Source organism: Uranotaenia lowii, chromosome 1 (genome assembly GCF_029784155.1).
Source record: "Uranotaenia lowii strain MFRU-FL chromosome 1, ASM2978415v1, whole genome shotgun sequence".
Taxonomy (NCBI): domain Eukaryota; kingdom Metazoa; phylum Arthropoda; class Insecta; order Diptera; family Culicidae; genus Uranotaenia; species Uranotaenia lowii.
In genome coordinates, this window is record NC_073691.1 from 119,784,013 (window position 1) to 119,802,980 (window position 18,968).

Here is an 18,968-nt window from a genome sequence, read left to right on the forward strand (position 1 = left end):
GTTCCGGTAAATCCTACAATTTAATCCCGTGGCCCGATTTGGTCGGTTCGGTGATGCAAATGAATAATTTTATTATACTGTTTCCGTTCACTTTAACCTCCACCCCCATTTTGAGGAGAAGAACGACGATGACTACGACCTAGCTGTTGCGTAATCATTTGAGTTCAGTCCATCCTAAATTTTCAGTACAGTTTATGTTCATTCACCTGTCGATGCGCCTAACTAGACTGGATTTCATGGAGTAAACGAACTTCAAAACAGTTTACGAATTCAAACTGAAGACATTCCGAAAACTTGAGCCGGAAATGTGTGAAATCCTGTTCATAAGCGAGGCAAGGGTGAGTGTGATGTTTGTCGGTGAGCTGTTCTACAAATCCCACACAATAGCAATAAACATTCCACGGTTCACCTGTTGGTTCAAGTGCATAATCCGATTGCATTCAGATGAAATGGTAAATCTTCCAGCTTGAAATTTGTTTTTGGGGAAGTGGATAGTGGCGGGCTGGGGATGTTATCAGTTGCAAATCACATCAAAAGGAGTCACGCGCCTTGAGTTTGGTTTAGGAGATGAAAACAGCATCTTAGAATGACCGTTCAAAGTCGGCACAGATTTGCGCAAATTGATTTCAGTGCAGGTATGAAATCCAGCGAAGATTCTGCTTGTATGCAATAGTAGCAATCACCAGCAGACAGTTCGGAAATTCTTTGAATCGAAATGTACATAGGGGAAAACTTTACAAAACGCACCAGTTGAGCATGAATGATTTTTACAGCGCCTGCAATAATTTTAGAATCAAATTGAACGTTAACGATGGTTCAGGATACTGATCTACATCTTACTAAAAAGAAAAATAGTGATTAAAAGTCGACTTTGAGGATATTTTTGTAAAAAAACACACGTTGGTGTAGAACGCCGAAACTAGTGGAGAGAACGCGCCGTACCGAAAGGGTGATCAGGAATAGAATAATGATTATGTTGTTAACTGTAACACCAAATGTTTAATTCATCGTATTCTTGTAAACTAATCATACTTTGGCAAGAATTCATTTGTTTTTGCAACACTTATCGAAAATTTCAATTTTTCAAAAACACTTCAAGTAGGCAATGAAATTCGTTTTTTTTATATAGCGGCAGATGATACTGGTGCACCTTTTAAACTTGAACAAAGACGAAATTTGTAACAATTCTGATACTTTTTTGGATTGTATTAGACGATTTCTGAAAAACAAACTGTGTTTGAGTAATAGCTCTAACCTTCATCTGTAAATAGACGTAAAAAATGCAACAGTACTATAGATGGTATATCAGCAAGATGTATACAAAGGAGAAAGTAACTGTGGCATCTTGATATATGCACTTTTTGCGCTCCCATCATACAGAAAATGTATGAGAGCCAAACTCAACCAGAGATGTTGAGCAATCGCTAGCACAACTGACCTTTCCAGAGTCTAGCCAGCTATCGGGTCAGTTATGGAGTAGTCTGGTATGAGAACCTCAAAAGGGATAAATACCGGGACTCTACAGAAATCAGTTTTCTTCTCGCTCAAACATATCCCAAAAAAATTGCGGCGGCTGTAGCACGCCATCTAGCAACTGGTCGTCGCGTAAAACGTTCTCTTTTTGATGGACCATGTCAAAGGAAGCCGGGTAGTGGAAAGCCACGGCCACGGAAGGTCAAGACGAAAGTGAAGCGGAATCCAGTAAATAAGATCAATCCAGAGGCTGGCTAAGAAAGCGAACATCTCGTTTTCTATTATCGCGCCAGCACTAAATTTGGTCTCGTAAGTCTGGACTTCCGACTTCCGGCTGACTTTCGACAAAGAAAAATGATGTTCTAGATTGTCGGAAGTCTATGTTCAGCTGTTAGTTCACCAGTGACGTTTCTCAAATTATTATTGTTTGCACAATATCATACAAAGATTGGTCGAGGATGACTCAAATGAATCATCACAGGAAAGAGTTAAGTGCCAATTGATAACAGAACGAATGAAAGCAATGCCACTTGAGCGCTCGAAGCGATTCCGGTCTTAGTTAGAGAAGAAGCAGCTGATCGTCGTTTTCTTAGACAAGAAACTTTTTTTTCCGATTGATCTGGTGTCCAATTCACGTTCGAATCGGTATACTTCCACTGAGAGCTAAGGATGTTCCAGAGAATGAGAAATTCAAGTTTACTACCAAGCATCCCACTGCAGTCATAATATTTGGCGTGGTTGATGTCCCCTGTTTTCATAATAGTTGGAGTAAAAGTTAATACCGAAGGTGCTTCCTTGGATTGGAACTTTGATAACCCGAGAATGTTATTTTCCAATAAGACCCGTGCCATACTTCCAGGTGGACCCGAACCTGGAGAAAAAAATGCAATTCTGGACAAAGTATCTTTAGCCTCCGGGCTGTTCAGATTTGAATCGCACTGACTATTTGATATGGGCGTATGTTGAAGCAAAGGCCTGTGGATTCTCTCACCCAAATGTCGATTTTCTGACGGCTTCCATCTCTGGGGCGTGGGCTTCGATGTCAGAGGCTTATATGGCGTAGCTATGCTACCGAGAGAGTAGTTGAGAACGAAAATGGACACATCGAGTGATTGTTTCTGAATATGTTTATCTACGTGCCTGAATGGATAAAACATTATTAAATCATGTTAACATCAAGATAAGTTAGACAGAGGCGAACATGCCTGCGGCTGAAAACCTCTCAAATGAAAAAAAAAAAAATGTATTTTTGAACCTCGGTGACTGAATTTCGCATTTTTTTATGGGTCTTACTGTAATTTGGGAGTCAGTAAATAAAAAGAATGATATTTCATTTTCTATTCAGTTTTTCTCAAAAGTTAACAGCATTCCAAATTTGAGCGTAAAACTCGTGGTCTTGCGCGCATTCTGTCCCAATTTTGGTATGATTATTTTTAATTTAAACTTGTGAGAATAAGGTGTAATTTAAAAAAAAATCTAGTAATTCGAATGTTTTCCCTCACATAGATACTCAACTGATGTTGAAACTGTTTTATATCGATTCTATATCTGAATCAGTGGCACTATATGAATAAAATTTCTAGTCTACAAAACGGTCTGATTAGTATTGCTTTTTATGAATATTAAAATTTAAATATAGAGTTTTTTTGATGAGATTGATCAACTGATTTTTTACTTATGGTGTTCTACTCATTCAACTAATAATTAATTAGCTTTTATACAAAGGATATTAGAATGCAGTGCTCGGCATCGCGAGAGCTAGCTCAAAGTTAGCAATCACTAATAGTAATCGAGAGATGTTTCCAAAAGTAAGTCATCTCACATTTATGTCAATCACTTATCGCGAATTTAAACTGAAAATTCGAATAGGGACGGTCACATTGAAAAAACGCCACCTTTTTGGTCAATTTTGCCTTTTTGTTCCTGACGTCCCTGAGCTTCCCCGATAGCTTATCTCAGAGGAATTGCAATGCAATAGATAACTGCCGGCATCATTTTTGTTGGTAGAGAATGGCATGGCTTATTAAAAGTCTAAAACTTTCTACACTGTTTTTTGGCTTAGTAGACATCTCGAGAATCTTAAACACTATGTTCGATGTTTGTGTTGTTTTCTGGAAGCATGTTAATTCCTTGTTCGATTAATGAAATGGCTTTCGATAATCTTTGAATAAAAGATGCTTGAAAACACCTGGTTTTTTGTAGAATTCTGGTTAAAGCCTTGAAAACCAAGTTCATCTCATAGATCCGTTACGCTTAGTTTAAGGAAGGACATTCTTTTCTACATTAGTATTTTTAACACATTCTGACTGTACTTTTTCTAAACACGAATTTATTTCCGGGAATTCACTCAAAAACAAGAGGAGATAAAAATGTGTTTAGAGTGATATTTTTGAAATATTTTTAACCGAAACATTCAAGGCCGTCAATCGAAACCTTTCCAGTGATGCAGGCCAGTATAGCGAAAGGCCGTATATCGAGGTGTGGGTGTTTTCTCATAGCGCCTTCATGCATGCAACCAGCGCTTCATATGAAAAACTGATCTTTGTTCGGATTCCCTATTCCCAACCAAAATCATATCTACAAAACGATGTTGATTCGAACTATCTATTTTATACTTTCGGATCCCGCCTTAAAGGGATTTTTATTTGAATAATCTAGAAAAGCACTTCATCATGAAATTATAATCTCGGACGCCTTTCGGCTCCAAGCGAATCCGCCAAACAAGATTCCCAATTTTAATATGCCTTATTTCTCGAAAACCACATCAGGTGGTAGATGTGCCTGGGCTGTTCGTTTCACATTACGAGAACATATTAAATTTTCCATCCGGTCCATATTCCTGTTGGACACACACAGCTACTCACAAAAACCGACCGGTAATTCCAAACTGGCACAGTTTTCCGGATTCGACCGGAATGAAATATGCCGATTAACACGACTCGGGGGATTCTCGACGCAACTGCCTGCCAGCGCTCCTGGTGCTGAAGATCGTTGAGGTGGAGTAGCGGGCGTGCTGGGATCCTGGGAGTGTGTGTACCTGGCTGCTGCCTAATCGCTTTCGTTGTTGTCGTCGTCAGCGCGAGTAAAAAGCTCCTTGCATGCATGAGCCCAATCCACCACCTCCGCTGACTTCCGGAAGCATCCGCTCAAGGCTCAGGTTCGCTTTACTAATAGTTAATGGCTAATGTGCAGCACGCTTCCCAATCCCGGTAACAAAATTTATAATTTGCCGCACAGCAGCGCCGCTCGCGTGAACCGCAAAAATTGGCAATGGTTCTCGTGGCTTACGTTTTCCGTAATGCTTGGATTAGTGCACATCCACTGCTACAGCTGAGCTCTGAATTTGCCTACAAACACATTAACATCCTACCCCTTTCCATACGAACAGCTGCGTTTGGAGGGCTGCGAACCCAAAATTTGTGGTTTTCCAAATCTATTTGCCACCAATAGGAAGCTTACAATTTATCATTAGTATAACGCTTAGGAATAGTTTGTGCCTTCTCGCCAACATTCATTAAGTTAAAAAAATCCATTACTGCTTATTTTCCTGAACTTTCACCGTCTTTTCTGAAAATATCAAAACATATAATATTTCGAAGAATTGCTCTGTTGATCGCTTGAACTAGTGACGTCTCTTTGGTTGAGTATCTGACAGTGGTGACGAAGAAATTGGTGGAATTCTTGCAATTTTCATGCACCAGCTCGTTTAACCCAGGCTAGGCTCGTAGCATTCAAAATAGATTGGATTTGCTGCGTGCAAATGAGATGGGTAGTAGCTAACCTTGTTTCAGTGAATTAGCACTGTTGATTGACTTTTTTTTTCGGGACGATAATACTTTCAACAACACAAGTGGATATAGTGAACATAAGTCAAGAACAATGTAAAATTGTGGAATCCTGTGATGAATTTTGACATTGTTGAAATCATCCGTCACTTCCCAAGCAACCAAAATTTACCATATTTACTTGAATAAAGGCTTTGAAAGTTACATATTGGCTGACAAAGAGCATCAACTGCCCAATTCCCTTGAGTGAGCGTTACGTACTCATTAATGAACTTGAAAGTTGGGAAAGTGATTAATATGTACGTTGTAATGAACCTGAAAGTTGCGAAAGTGATTTATATGTACCTTATAAGGGAGTTTAGTCACATAAAGGGCACAAAAGTGCTCAAAACGCGATTTACTAAGTCACAAAAAGTGCATTGAGGTGCTTTTTCCTGGCTGGCTGGCTGTCTGGTTGGGCGGGGCAGATATGCTACAAATTTCCACTTCGAGTTTTAGTTTCAGTTAGAACAACATCTAGGCGTTGTCTTGTGGTAGCGTGTTCGTTTCTTCCCACGAAGGTTGGGGTTCGATCTCCAAGCCGGGCAAGTTTTTTTTCAATATGTAATTTGATACTTGAGTGACCATTCTGATGCGATATATGTAAGAAACGTAGGAAAGAAGCAATTGAGCAGCAAATTGAACAAATCTCGGCAAACTTAAAAGACCGGCGCATGACATCATGGCGGCGCCGAAAATAGTAAATAATCAACAGAAGGTGATATGAACTGATGCCAAGAGTGCAATTGACATAGAGAATTTTTTGCTCATTTTACGATTTTTCGGAAGCTAAATTAAAAGGCAGCTGGAGGCTGAATAAAATTTCATTAAGATTTGTTTTGGAACTTGAAAGTATCTTAATATAAGAACTTAAATTTTAAGCTGCATAGACCGTACTTCAGATCAATGATGAGGCTGGGGTAAGCTTTTTCGTACTTATTTTATGGGACTTCTTGATGCTTGGGGCGTTACCAACAATCTGGATTGATTTTTTGAGAGAAAAAATTTCCTTAGTAAGGTAGGAGCGATTGAACGCAAACCTCGTCTAGATGCGGGGTTGGGAAATAACGACAATAATTCGAAAAATATTTACAATTTTCACTTTTCATATCACTTTTCAAGTTAAAATATCTCAGCTTTATGCGCAACAATTTTAACAAAAATTATATTAATATATAGATTTAATTCTGCCTTAATATATTTCAACACAAAAGAAAAAATTGTTGAAGTGTTTGAAAACTACAACCAAAATAGTACTAGAAGTCAAGTTCGTTTGCTCCTGTAGTTATGCAATTTATAAAATTTTGTCAAAAAATTTCCTTATTTCTAAAGTTTTTCGTAGAACAAAAGTTGTTTGTAATCAATAAACTAAGCTTCTGTGAATTTTCCAGCGAAATAAAATTGGATTTGGTGGGTAAATCTGTTTCTAAGTTCCGATAACAATGCACATAAAATGCATTGCAAAACAGTTTGGTCTTCAAATAAAATTCTGCCGCTTTTGAGGCAGGGCGATGAAATGCCTAATGTATGAGTTTGTGTGAGGTACACAAAAAAGCTTTTTCTGCAATTAAAATATACTGCAGTATAATGAGCAAATTAACTGACAAGGCAATAAAATGGCACAAAGTGGTGCATGCAGCCAAGCTCTCCCCCCACCCAGGAGAACTGACTGTGTTGCAATGTGCTAATAGCGACTTCCGCCTTGGCTTATGTGCCCGGAACCGGAAACATCTTCATTCCGGACATCATCAAGAGCCAAAGCAGAAGGGTTTCTCGGTGAGACACGGGTCCTCCTCCTGCTTTTCTGTCTGACTGTCTGTGTCTACCAAACCAGAAACAAACAATGAGTGAATGAAGAAAAATACACCTTAAAGAGTTAAGTGAAAGAGAGAGAGAGAGCGAGCTAGGAAATGGTTTGCCTTGAGCAACAGTTTTCCGGATCACCGAAAGCATTACCGTCTGAATGTTGCACTCGTGCCAATCGAGAGGCACAAATAGCTAGCAAGCTTGCGACTGCTACTGGTGAGCCACTTGATTGGAGAAGCCACTCCAAGTGCCGACGGATGAGCATTTGCAGCCAGATTACAGTAAGACCGACCGAACTCAACCAGCTTCGAATATGTCAACGAGGAAAAAGAAGCAATGGATGGGGTATGGATATGGGTCTCGTACGCCGAGTGGGATCAATTTATTCGGTTCCCTCTTAGTAAAGATTTAATTTAGAGCTCCAGCTTGTGCAGTTTCAACAATTAGGTCGGATGAAACATTGGCATAGATGCATTTCAAGAATCAGGTTAAGCAATTACATTTTTCGAACTCTTCAAATTATTTCATAATTGTTTGAGAGCAATGACTTTGTTATTCATTAAAAGAAGCAATTTTAAAACAAACATATTTTAATAAGAGATTCAATAATCCCTTGTTTTCTTCCTCAGAACCACCAATTTCCACCCCACATTGCGAGCGCCTGTACGGTATTTTTGCTGACGCCGGAAAGTGCGACGTTTTCTGGAACTGCTGGAACGGTGAAGCCTCTCGCTACCAGTGCTCTCCCGGATTGGCCTACGATCGTGAAGCCCGTGTCTGCATGTGGGCCGATCAGGTTCCGGAGTGCAAGAACGAAGGTGAGTTTGTCATCAATTTTGTAAAGGCGCCTATAGTTAGGCTATATAAATTTTCTCTTCTGTAGAAGTGGCCAACGGATTCACCTGCCCAGCTGCTGGCGAAATCTCGAACGCTGGATCGTTCTCGCGACATGCTCACCCAGAGGACTGCCGAAAATACTACATTTGCCTGGATGGTGTTGCCCGCGAATACGGATGCCCAATCGGAACCGTCTTCAAGATCGGTGATGCTGATGGCACTGGAAACTGCGAAGACCCAGAAGATGTTCCCGGATGGTAAGATCGCTTTTTAGAAATCCAACATTTCATCGTCTGTTGTCTTCTAACAAACATGTGAACCCTATTGTGTCCTCTCATTGAATGTTTTCTAAATTCTAACAACTGTGTTTAATTTTTCGAAAATTTCAACTCATCATAACATGCTCGTGTACTGATTCACTACTCTACTCCATAATATTAACCTCGCATTATATCTCATTTACGCCCCCTTACAGTGAGGATTACTACGGTGATTTGGACTTGAAAAGCATCCGTAAGAGCGAACTCCTTGCCGGTCTAGCCCTCCAGAACGGTTCTGGACAAGGAACCAAAGCTCATACCAAATCCAACCGCCCTGTCGGCAAGGAAAACTAAAAAGCATCAGTGATTCTTACAATCTCTAGCTTTTTCCCCCAAAGGAAAGAATAGAAACAAACAAACAAACAAAAACACACACCCCCACAAACAAAAAAACACAAATGTACACTTCAACCGAGACCTAGTTGAGAGACCTTGTAGACGCTAGGAGAGCGTTAGCGGAACTAGTATCTAAGAAGTCGTCGAAAAGATTTTTGGAACATCCTCCGATCAAACATCCGATTCCCTCGCGGAGGGTTGATAGACTGTTATTAAAGTAAAGATTTTAGATAAGTGATAGTCAGAGAGGAAATACTCAATTAACTGCTGAAATTTCTGTGGAACATAAGTATTTGAGTACTTTTTTAAAAAACAAGATTGATTTTGAGAAATTATATATCTCTAGTGAGGTGAGCTTCGCTTTTAACAGAGACACGAGTTTTAATTTATTTATTTTCCTTACCCTTCTTATATTGTTAAGAAGACGCAGTGAAGCACTCAAAACCTTTCAATAGTGTACTTTTCATACCCTTTAATGTGGAAAACAAATCTGCCATTACCTTGTTCCTTCTCTTAGGATCCTCTATGAAATACCTTAGCAAAACAGAACCTCTCATTTGATAACAATTTTCACCGACTGAGGAGTACTGCCTCGAAAAACAAATTTCAACTTTTCTATGAAAAAGAGATTTCATTTGTATGTAAAAATCGGAAAATTCAAATCCTTACACCGAAACCTAAGAAGATGAAAAAAAAAACAATAAAAAATAAATGGAAAATAAAAACAACTAAACCTTGACTACTTTTCATTTCACCGCCGATTCCCACCGCGTCAGAACAACTGCATTGTGTCACGAGGATTGCTGTTTCGGATTCTATTCTTTTCTCTATGTTCTCACCATCTAGCTAACACTAAACCAAATATTCTACTTTCCTCCTTACTCAACCTTTTCATCAAACCCTAAATTATGTGTCCATTAAATGAAGTGGGTTGGTTGTTACTTATTGCTCAAAAATGCATTAGCAGGCGTCTCTTCAGGACGAGATAGGCCTATTATGCTTGTTTGCCAACATCTGAGACGTTCCGTAGAATATCACAATTCAATCGAATTTCTTCATAACCTATCGTACTTTTAAAGTTTAAAGATTATTTATTATTTACATAGTATTCCGTCTTACGACATAACTTGACGAACATAATTCCTAAAATTCATTCCCCCCCCAAAGTTTAAAGATACTCACTAGAACTGAAAAAAAACACTAGATTCGTGACCTCAAAGCTGATCCAAAGCTTTGAATATGCAGCACGATGAACTCGTAAAAATATGTTTTAAAACCATACCTTTTTCCCGGTTAATCAACCACATGAATTTTTTAACATCAGAGCACGTTTAAGAACATAGGGGAGAATGAGGATACTGGATCCCTGGGGATACTTGATTCCTTCGCTATATCTCAAAACATAAAAGTTTTACAAATATCAAATATTCTAGAAAAATGTGCCAAATAGAACTATACTTCAATGCTGTAATCTCAACTAATCATAAACAAAATTCGAGTTTTTGAGCTTTGTTTGAAAAATTTTACAAAATCTGATTTGGCGATCTTTTATTATAACTTCAAAAAGTTTCTCACATGAAAAAATTATAATAAAATCATTTATTCCAATATGTCAATCGTAAGAGTATAATATGTATGAACTTCATAATGACAAACTTTTAAAGCAATAGTAAACTCTCAAATTTTTTAAGAAGAAATTTTCCAAAATGTATGTTATGGGCATAATAGATCCCTAGAGACCAAAAAGATGTATTTTTCATCTGAATGGATCGTGATCATTGGTTGTTATGAAATTACTAAGATCTGACCAATAACTTATGTTTATCAAGAAATTATCTGTTAAAAAGGGTTAAAAATACTATATTTATCTAAAAATTAGAAAGTTGCGCCTTAAAGTATGCAATTATCCAGGGTAAAAGACAAACTTTTATAATTGTCTTTGTCTGATACCTATAAACTGTGAAATGAGAACTAATATGGCAAGAAATAGTCAACGGACCTTTTATCACTTATAAGCTTTTATCTTCGGATTTTATTAGATTTCTACCTAGGATCAGAGCACCCTGAATAAGGGATCAAGTCTCATTTATTAAGTCTCACGAAAATGCTTCTAGCAAATCTACGAGTTCATATATCGTTCTAACTTTTAAAGCATATTAACTTGAAATCACACGCTATCAGAAAATGCAAAAGACTACAAGTTGCTAAATTTTTCCAAAAAGATATGATGAAAATAAGAAAAGGGGATCAAGTATCCCCATCCTCCCCTACAGTTGCGTTCAAAAAAGAATGAAATCGCGTGAAGCTGTGCACTCACTTCCAACTTCGACAAGCTGTCAGTTCTCTCTCGGTTGATATTTTTTCATGAAATTTTCACACAATCTAGTTCAACTATCCAACTAACGTTCTGCATTTCTAAACAAAGCAAGAATGAAGTTCCTATCAATTTACAAGATGCTTTGTGATAAATTTTGATTTTGTGAAAGAGAATACCAAGAAAACATTGATAAAGATGTTTCAATGCAAATATTCGTCCAAAAAAGAATTAAATCATCTGTTGGGCTATAATGAACCTTATTCTCTACCCAGCACCGTTTTTTATCACGTTGGTCGATTTTGACGAAACTTGGCTTGGTACTAGATCAAATATTTTTACATCTTTTGACCAATTTTCAAGATTTTTCAATGAAAACTGTACAAGATACAGCAAATTTAGTGAAGGAACTCCAAATTTTCCTTTTTACGGGAATAGCCGTATCTTTGTTACAATCTTCAAATTTTGCAGAACGTTAGTTGAATAGTTGAACTAGATTGTGTGAAAATTTCATGAAAAAAATCAACCAAGAGAAATGACAGCTTGTCGAAGTTGGAAGTGAGTGCACAGCTTCACGCGATTTCATTCTTTTTTTAACGCAACTGTACATTAAGGGTCAATATGTCCAAAATTATACATTAAGAGACATTTCAGAAAGGAACAAGTAACTCAGAAACAGTTAGTCTACAATCTACATATCCAAAAACTTGATTTCGGATCAATAATACAGGGGAGCAGCATTTTTGTTGCCTGAACTATAGGGGAGAATGAGGATACCTGATCCTTGGGGACACTTGATTCCTTCGCTATATCTCGAAACAGGAATGTCTTACATATATCAAATATTCTAGAAAAAAGTGCCAAATAGATCAAAACAGCAATGCGGTTATCCCAAAAAATTGGAAAAAAAAATTCGAATTATTGAAATTTGTTTGAAAAATTTAACAAAACGAGATTTGAAGATCTTTTTTTATCACTTTAAAATGTTTCTAATCTGAAAAATTATTTAAAAAAATATTTATTACAAAATGATTAGCATAGAGTATAAGTATGAACTTCATAATGCAATATTTTCAAAACAATAGTAAACTCTCAATTTTTTTAGGAAGAAGTTTTCATAAAAGGTATGTTATGGGTATGTATAATTAATCCCTAGATTCAAAAAGATGTATTTTTCTTCTGATGGATCGTGATCATTGGTTATCACGAAATAACAATATCTGTCCAATAACCAATGTTTATTATCTGTTAAAAAGAACTAAAAATACTGTTTTATAAAAAAAACTAGAAAATTGCGCCTTAAAGTATGCAATGAATCTAGGGTAGTTTAGAATTATTTTTGTCTGATACTTATAAACTGTAAAATGAGAACTAATATGGGAAAAAATAGTCAACGGACCTTTTATCTTTGGATTTTACTAGATTTTTGCCTAAGGTCAGGGCACCCTGAATTAGGGATCAAGTCTTCTTTAGTAAAGGATCAAGTCTCCTGTAACTTAAAAAATATCACAATTTTTTAGTCTTTCGAAAATGCTTACAGTTATTTTATCATACAGGTTTAGATTATACAGCTCTAGGTCTTTTGATTAGGCGTTTCAAGGATTGTAAAGAAATCAGTTTTCAATAAAATTGGACTTTAATAGCACTAGTTTACAGCATTTTAGAACTCAGTACACTGAAGGTCGCTTTTAATGTAAAAATCGGACGCTGAATGCGAAAATGATATTCGAAATAGTGGTATGAACAAACACTATTGGTTTTATTTATTTATAACTTTTTTCTCCACTAACGGATTGCTTTTTATGAATTATTTTCTAAAAGCCTTAATTGAGACGAATATTTTATTCGAAGACTGGAACACGATTTAACTTGAAACAATAAAAATGATTGCGGTTCAAAGATTGGTTTTAGGCCGCAAATTGTTGTCTATGAGTACGTTTTACGCATTGCGTTTCAGACGACAATTGCAGCCTGAGATATATGAATATATGTCAAGTACTTTTTATTTTTCTTTAATTTCATATTTGGAGCATAACTTAAAAGCTGTTACACTGAGATTTTTTTTTCAATTTCATTTTCGGATCTAGCACTCGATTTTACATCTAAATATAGGTGTTGGTTTACGATTTGTTTTTGAAATTTGCAAACTAGTAAATAATCTAAGAGACAAAAACTGATTTTGAACCTATATTAATATTTTGCATAGTAATTCTAGTTTCAGTAATAACATGCTTGAAAAAACAAAACTGTGAATTTTGGAAAACTCAACGAAAAACTCTTTAATACCACTGCATAGTAAAATAAACCAGTGCATAGAAAAAAACTTTTAACGATTGCAAGTTGAAGGTTAACTTGAGAAAAGCACGGCGATAGGGGAGAATGAGGATACTTGAACGACTTACAAGGATCAAATGTTTTAGAAAAATGTGCTTAATAGAGAAAAACAACTATGCCATAAGCTCAAAAAATTGAAGCAAAATAAATGTTTGAGTAATTGAACTTTGTTTGAAACATTTCTAAAAATGTGACTTGAAGATCTGGGTTTTTAACAATTTGAAATGTTTCTAACATGAAAAATTATAACATAAATATATATTCCAATAAATAAATCGTTAGAGTGTAATATGAACTTCATTATACCATATTTTAAAAACAATGGTAAATTCTCAACATTTTTCAGAGAAAGTTATCCAAAATTTTTATTATGGGTTCAAATGATCTCTAGAGTTCACAAAGGTATTTTTTTCTTCTAATTAGATTGTGATCATTGCTTTTTACATGATTACGATTATTTATCCAATATCTTATATTTATACAATAATTGTCTGGCAGAAAGGACTTTTTTGCCAGGAATTTAACACTAGGTGGCATTCTTCCCCAATGCAGAAAGGACTAAGAAAGTTGATTTTCTATTAAATTTAGAAAATAGCGCCTTAAAGTATGCAATGATTCTAGGATTGAGACATAGTTTTTTTTAATTTTCTACTTCTGACATTTATAAATTGTGAAATGAGAAAAAAAACATGACCAAAATAGTCAATTGACATTCTTTTTTGAAATTTTGTTTGATTTTTTTCTAGGACTAGGACCCCCGGAATGAAGGGTCAAGTCTCCTTCAATAAAGGATCAAGTCTCCCTAACTTAAAAAAATATCCCTTTTTTGCTTCTACAAAAATGCTTCTGGTTCATCTACGGGCTCATGTATCGTTCCAACTTTTGGAACATATAAACTTGAAATTAAACGCTGTCAGAAAATGCAAAAGATGGCGAGTTGCTAATTTTTTTCCAAAAAGATATGATAAAAATAAGAAAAGGGGATCAAGTATCCCCAGTCTCCCCTACAAAATAATTTTGATAAGTTATTAGCGTCCTCAGTTCCAGTTTTTTTTATCATACAGCTTAAGTTTTTTTAATTAGGCGTTTCAAGGATTGTAAAGAAATCAGTTTTGAATAAAATTGGACTTTAATTGCACACAGCATTTTAGAACCCAGTAAACTGAAGGTCTCTTTTAATGCGAAATCGGGTGCTGAATCCAAAAATGATATTCAAAATTGCGGTATGAACAAAAAATATTGGTTTTGTTTATTTATAACTTTTTTCTCCACTAACGAATATCTTTTTATGAATAATTTTTCAAAGCCTTAATTGAGACAAATGTTTTATTCGAAGACTGCAACACAATTTTACTTGAAACAAAAAAAAATTGCGGTTCAAAGATTGTATTTAGGCCGCAAATTGTTGTTTATGAGTACATTTTACGCACTGCGTTTCAGACGACAATTTGCGGCCTGAGATATTTGATTTTATGTCAAGTACCTACTTTTTATTTTTCTTTAATTTCACATTTGGAGCAGAACTCCTCTGAGATTTTTTTTCAATTTCATTTTCGGATTCAGCACTCGATATTACATTTAAACTAGCTGACCCGGAAAACTTCGTTTTACCTGTTAATAAATAAATCGTTAGAAAATGTTTAATTCATCTACACATCTTTAACTTCTTCGAGCTCGTGACTCAGTTTTCATGAAAATTTCTCAAGTTGTTGTAGCTGTGTCCCATTTCTAATTGATATGGAAGAGAGATTCTTGAAGCTATTATACAAACCATTACTGACCCGAAAAACCCTCGGATACCAAATTTCACCTCATTCCGACCGTCCGTTTATACGTGATGGTGTCACAAAGAAAACGCCTCCATTTTTATTTATAAGATTTGTTTTTTGAAATTTTGCAAACTAGTAAATGATTTAAGAAACAAAAACTGATTTCGAACCAATATTAAGATCTTGCATAGTTAATCTAGTTTCAGCTATAACATGCTTGAAAAAACAAAACCGTGAATTTTGGAAAACTCATCTAAAAATTCCTAATTAAATCATTGCCTAGAAAAAACTTTTATCGGTTGCAAGTTAAAGGTTGACTTGTGCAAAGCACGGCGATTTAGAGTTATTACAAAAATCATTCAAAAAGTTTTTCCGAATGATGTAAAACAAAGCTGGAATGGGTCATAAGAAGTTGATTTTACAATTATCAATTTTTGTGGCTGATGAAAGATGATTAAAATTTTCGTCACTGAGTGCAACCATGCATGGACTAGATTACAAGGAGAAATGTCCTCAGGAGAAAGTTTTGCCGTTTAGCCAGTCACACGGAATCCCCGTGAAGTTCTGGACCGATCTAGTTTGCTGCCGCTACATCCGGGATGTACGAAAATGGTACCAGCACAAAAACAATGATGTCTTAAAAAAAGTATTAATCCACCAAACTGCCCACATTTTCGGCAATACTCAAACATGAACACAAACACAAACAGCATCTCAATGAAACTTCATGTTTCCTCGAAGATAAACCTTTTTTTAACTTTTCGCGTACATTTCTCGAGGATATGATGGCTAGCATCTTACAAATGCTAAAACCACCAGTCCACAGAAAGTGTACAATGTATGCCATGACCAGAATTCGATCTCATGCCCGCTGGCTTAGAAGACTTGAAGGCTATCCTCTACCCCACGGGCTGCGGCTATAACATAACTTGTAAATTGTAAAAAGTTGCAAATCTATAAATCATCATCTGATATGAGGAAGTTATGGAGAAAATGGCCGATACGGGAAATGCATCAAAACTGAAAAAAAGGTTTTTTTTCGTATTTCTCCTTAAAAATTCAATAAAAATCCTATAAAAACATGTTCCCACTGATGTTATACGTTATTTCCTCATGGAGAAATAAGAAATTTTATGCCATTCGAAAATAAGTCGTACAAGCCTTGAAAGCATCCACTTTCTGCATATGTGAGAGCAGTTGTTCGAGAATTGTTAGGTTTCAATTCAAAAATAAACTTTATTGTAATTATTTCTTTCATAACTATTAAAAGAGTGAATGAATGATTTTAGTATCTCCAGTTGAATGTTGCAACATGAAATGGACCACAAAATGGTGTTTTTGCAGAATATTTCAACACTTATGGGGTCTGTATGACCCGAACTGTACCTTCTTGATGCGATATCTCAGGAACAGTTGAAGCTAGATACACGAAGTTTTTAGAATTTACCTAAAATGGGAAGTTCTACAATTCCTCATTTTTAGATATTTGAATAGAGTTACCAGACTAACCCAGCAAAAAAAGACAACTAGCCGGTAAGGGTCATATAGACCCGGATTATTGTTTTGGATATAAAATCAAAACTACTGAACCGATTTTTAAAAACTGTAAAATTTTGAATTTATCGAAATCTGCTGTCTGCTTTTAAAAATTTCGTTTATGATTTTTGTTGTTTTCTTAAACCGACCTTAAAATAGTAAAGCCCTAAAAAAATGGGTGTTTTGCAACAAACATAACTCGTTTTGCTTAAGTTGTGTTTTAAAAAAAAATATTGATATTATTTCAGACAGATTAAGAGCTCATATTTAAACAATAAAAGTGCTTCGTTTAACAGACCACAGGTGGTTGATTAAAAAGTTACTGGATAGTTTAAATCTACGATTTTACAACTATAATTTCATGAGAATCATGGAGTTTTGATTGAAAAAATAGCTTTTCTGTTAAAGTACATTCATTTCTAACCGAAAGTGTGTTTTGAAGAAACTAATGAGTTTAAATGTGTACAAATGAGTTTAAATCATAGGATTGCAACATATTGAGAAACAAATGTGAGGTATATCATTGTTTACTTTAATTTTGTTTATTTATTTTTTTTCAAATTTAATAATATTATTGAAATGGAAAACGGCCCATAGATTTACTCAAGAATATTAAATCTGCATATTTGGCACATTTTATGTCTAAAAAAGACACGACGTACTCCGGAAATATGTGATATAAAATCGCAAAAAATTATCATTCAATATTTTTTCACTTATATTGATGTTTTTTTTTCAATGAGCCACTTTTCAGCCAAGTTTTATGAATATTAGATATTAATTAGAGATGTACCGAATATTCGGTCGGCCGAATATGCGGCGCCGAATACCGCCGAAAAACCGTTAAGCCGAATATTCGGCTCACCGAATAGTTGAGCTAAGTATTCGGCCGAATAGGACGAATAGGCCGAATATCTACTACAGAATTGGAAATTTTTTTAAAAATGTTTGGACAATTTATTGAAAAAAATCTAAAGTAATGTTGAAAAGCTACACAATCATTAAAAACTTATGGTTTCAGTATCTGCGTATCTTTCACTGTAGGTCGTACAGGAGAATGGTGAACGGTATCGCTTTATGCTTTGATTATAGTTTATTCCAGATTTTCTGGATATATTCAGGCTTGCCCATAAATCCAGTAAAGAGTCCAGATAGGTCAAATCTGGTCGGTTTGTTCAGATATTGTTTAACACTTCCCGAATTTTGCTCGGGTTTATTCAGATTATTTGCTAATTCAAATAAAACACTCAAATTCCTCTTCAAAACTTTGGAGATTTTGTGGTCAATAACGTTGTTTCAAAAATTTCAAAATATACTTAAATGTTTCCCTTTTCTAATTTTTTTGTTTCAAAAATCGTCCTGAATGCCTGACCGTGTGGATACGTGTGGTTAAAAGTATGGTTTGCTTAGCTTAAGTTTAAAGATCTTTTCAACAACTACTTTAAACAACTATTTTAAAGATATCTTACTCAAATTCGACCTTCATCTAATTCAGTATAAGAGAAGCAATTTCAAATAGCTCGGCATCTGTTTCGACATGTTTAATCCCGGATTTCACATGAACGCAATCTCTTTGGTGATAAACGCTCTAGAAGCGACTAGTCATCAGTTGTCTTTTCAGTTATTGGCGGCATTTAAAAATCAGAAAGACCCCTACATTAAAAATATCTTGTAATACATCATCCGATAATACCATCTGGTTGGAAATAATTGACTAAAAACATGGGGGGCATGAATATGGAAGAAATAGAAAGCATTGAAATAGTCGCTTAAGTTTTTCTTTATTAAAAACTCAAAAGAATATTCGGCCGAATATTCGTTTGGCCGAATAGTTGAAAAGGTCAATATTCGGTATTCGGCCGTTCGCCGAATACCACTATTCGGTACATCTCTAATAATAATTCATAAAAAACCAAGGTTTTCGAGAAGAACTTCACTGATATTTCTGTTTTTTTTTTTTATAAATTGGAAACTAGAAACTTTTATTACTTCCTTTCAATTTCAATCTTTCAATCAGCTTCCTTGTTCAAAACTGCCATCTTATTATGGCCATTTTGTCTTTTGGCGCAATTTTCAAACGTCATAAAAAGTGAAATGAATTTGTTTCTTCATAAATAGATAGTGGAGATGATTGACGATGACGATAGAAACGATTCCAAAATGGAATAATTTATGGAAATCGAATTAGTAGTTCTGAAGATACAGCCTTAATAGTAATCCGGGTCTAAAGGACCCTAACCAAATAATTGTCCCTTTTTAACGTAAAGATAAGTTAAGCTTTCTATTGATACTTCATGTACATTTTAATAAAAACCAAAATACTTTATTAGCAAAACTGATAAAATTCCCATGCGTTGTGATGTGATTGTGATTTTATGATTTCTGTTGATATACGAGAGAGTTATGTAGATTTGAATAA

General features: G+C 35.4%; 1 protein-coding gene across 1 annotated transcript in view; it reads left to right on the forward strand.

Moving 5' to 3' along the window:
- LOC129739435 (protein obstructor-E) overlaps positions 1 to 9,329 on the forward strand; it is a 45,591-nt gene extending 36,262 nt beyond the window's left edge. Inside the window, exons 3-5 of the mRNA XM_055730887.1 lie at positions 7,733 to 7,921; positions 7,987 to 8,197; positions 8,416 to 9,329. Of these exons, the coding sequence (XP_055586862.1) occupies positions 7,733 to 7,921; positions 7,987 to 8,197; positions 8,416 to 8,554 (539 nt within the window). The 3' untranslated portion in view covers positions 8,555 to 9,329. The remainder of the gene's footprint in view (positions 1 to 7,732; positions 7,922 to 7,986; positions 8,198 to 8,415) is intronic.
- The last annotated feature ends 9,639 nt before the right edge of the window (positions 9,330 to 18,968 follow it).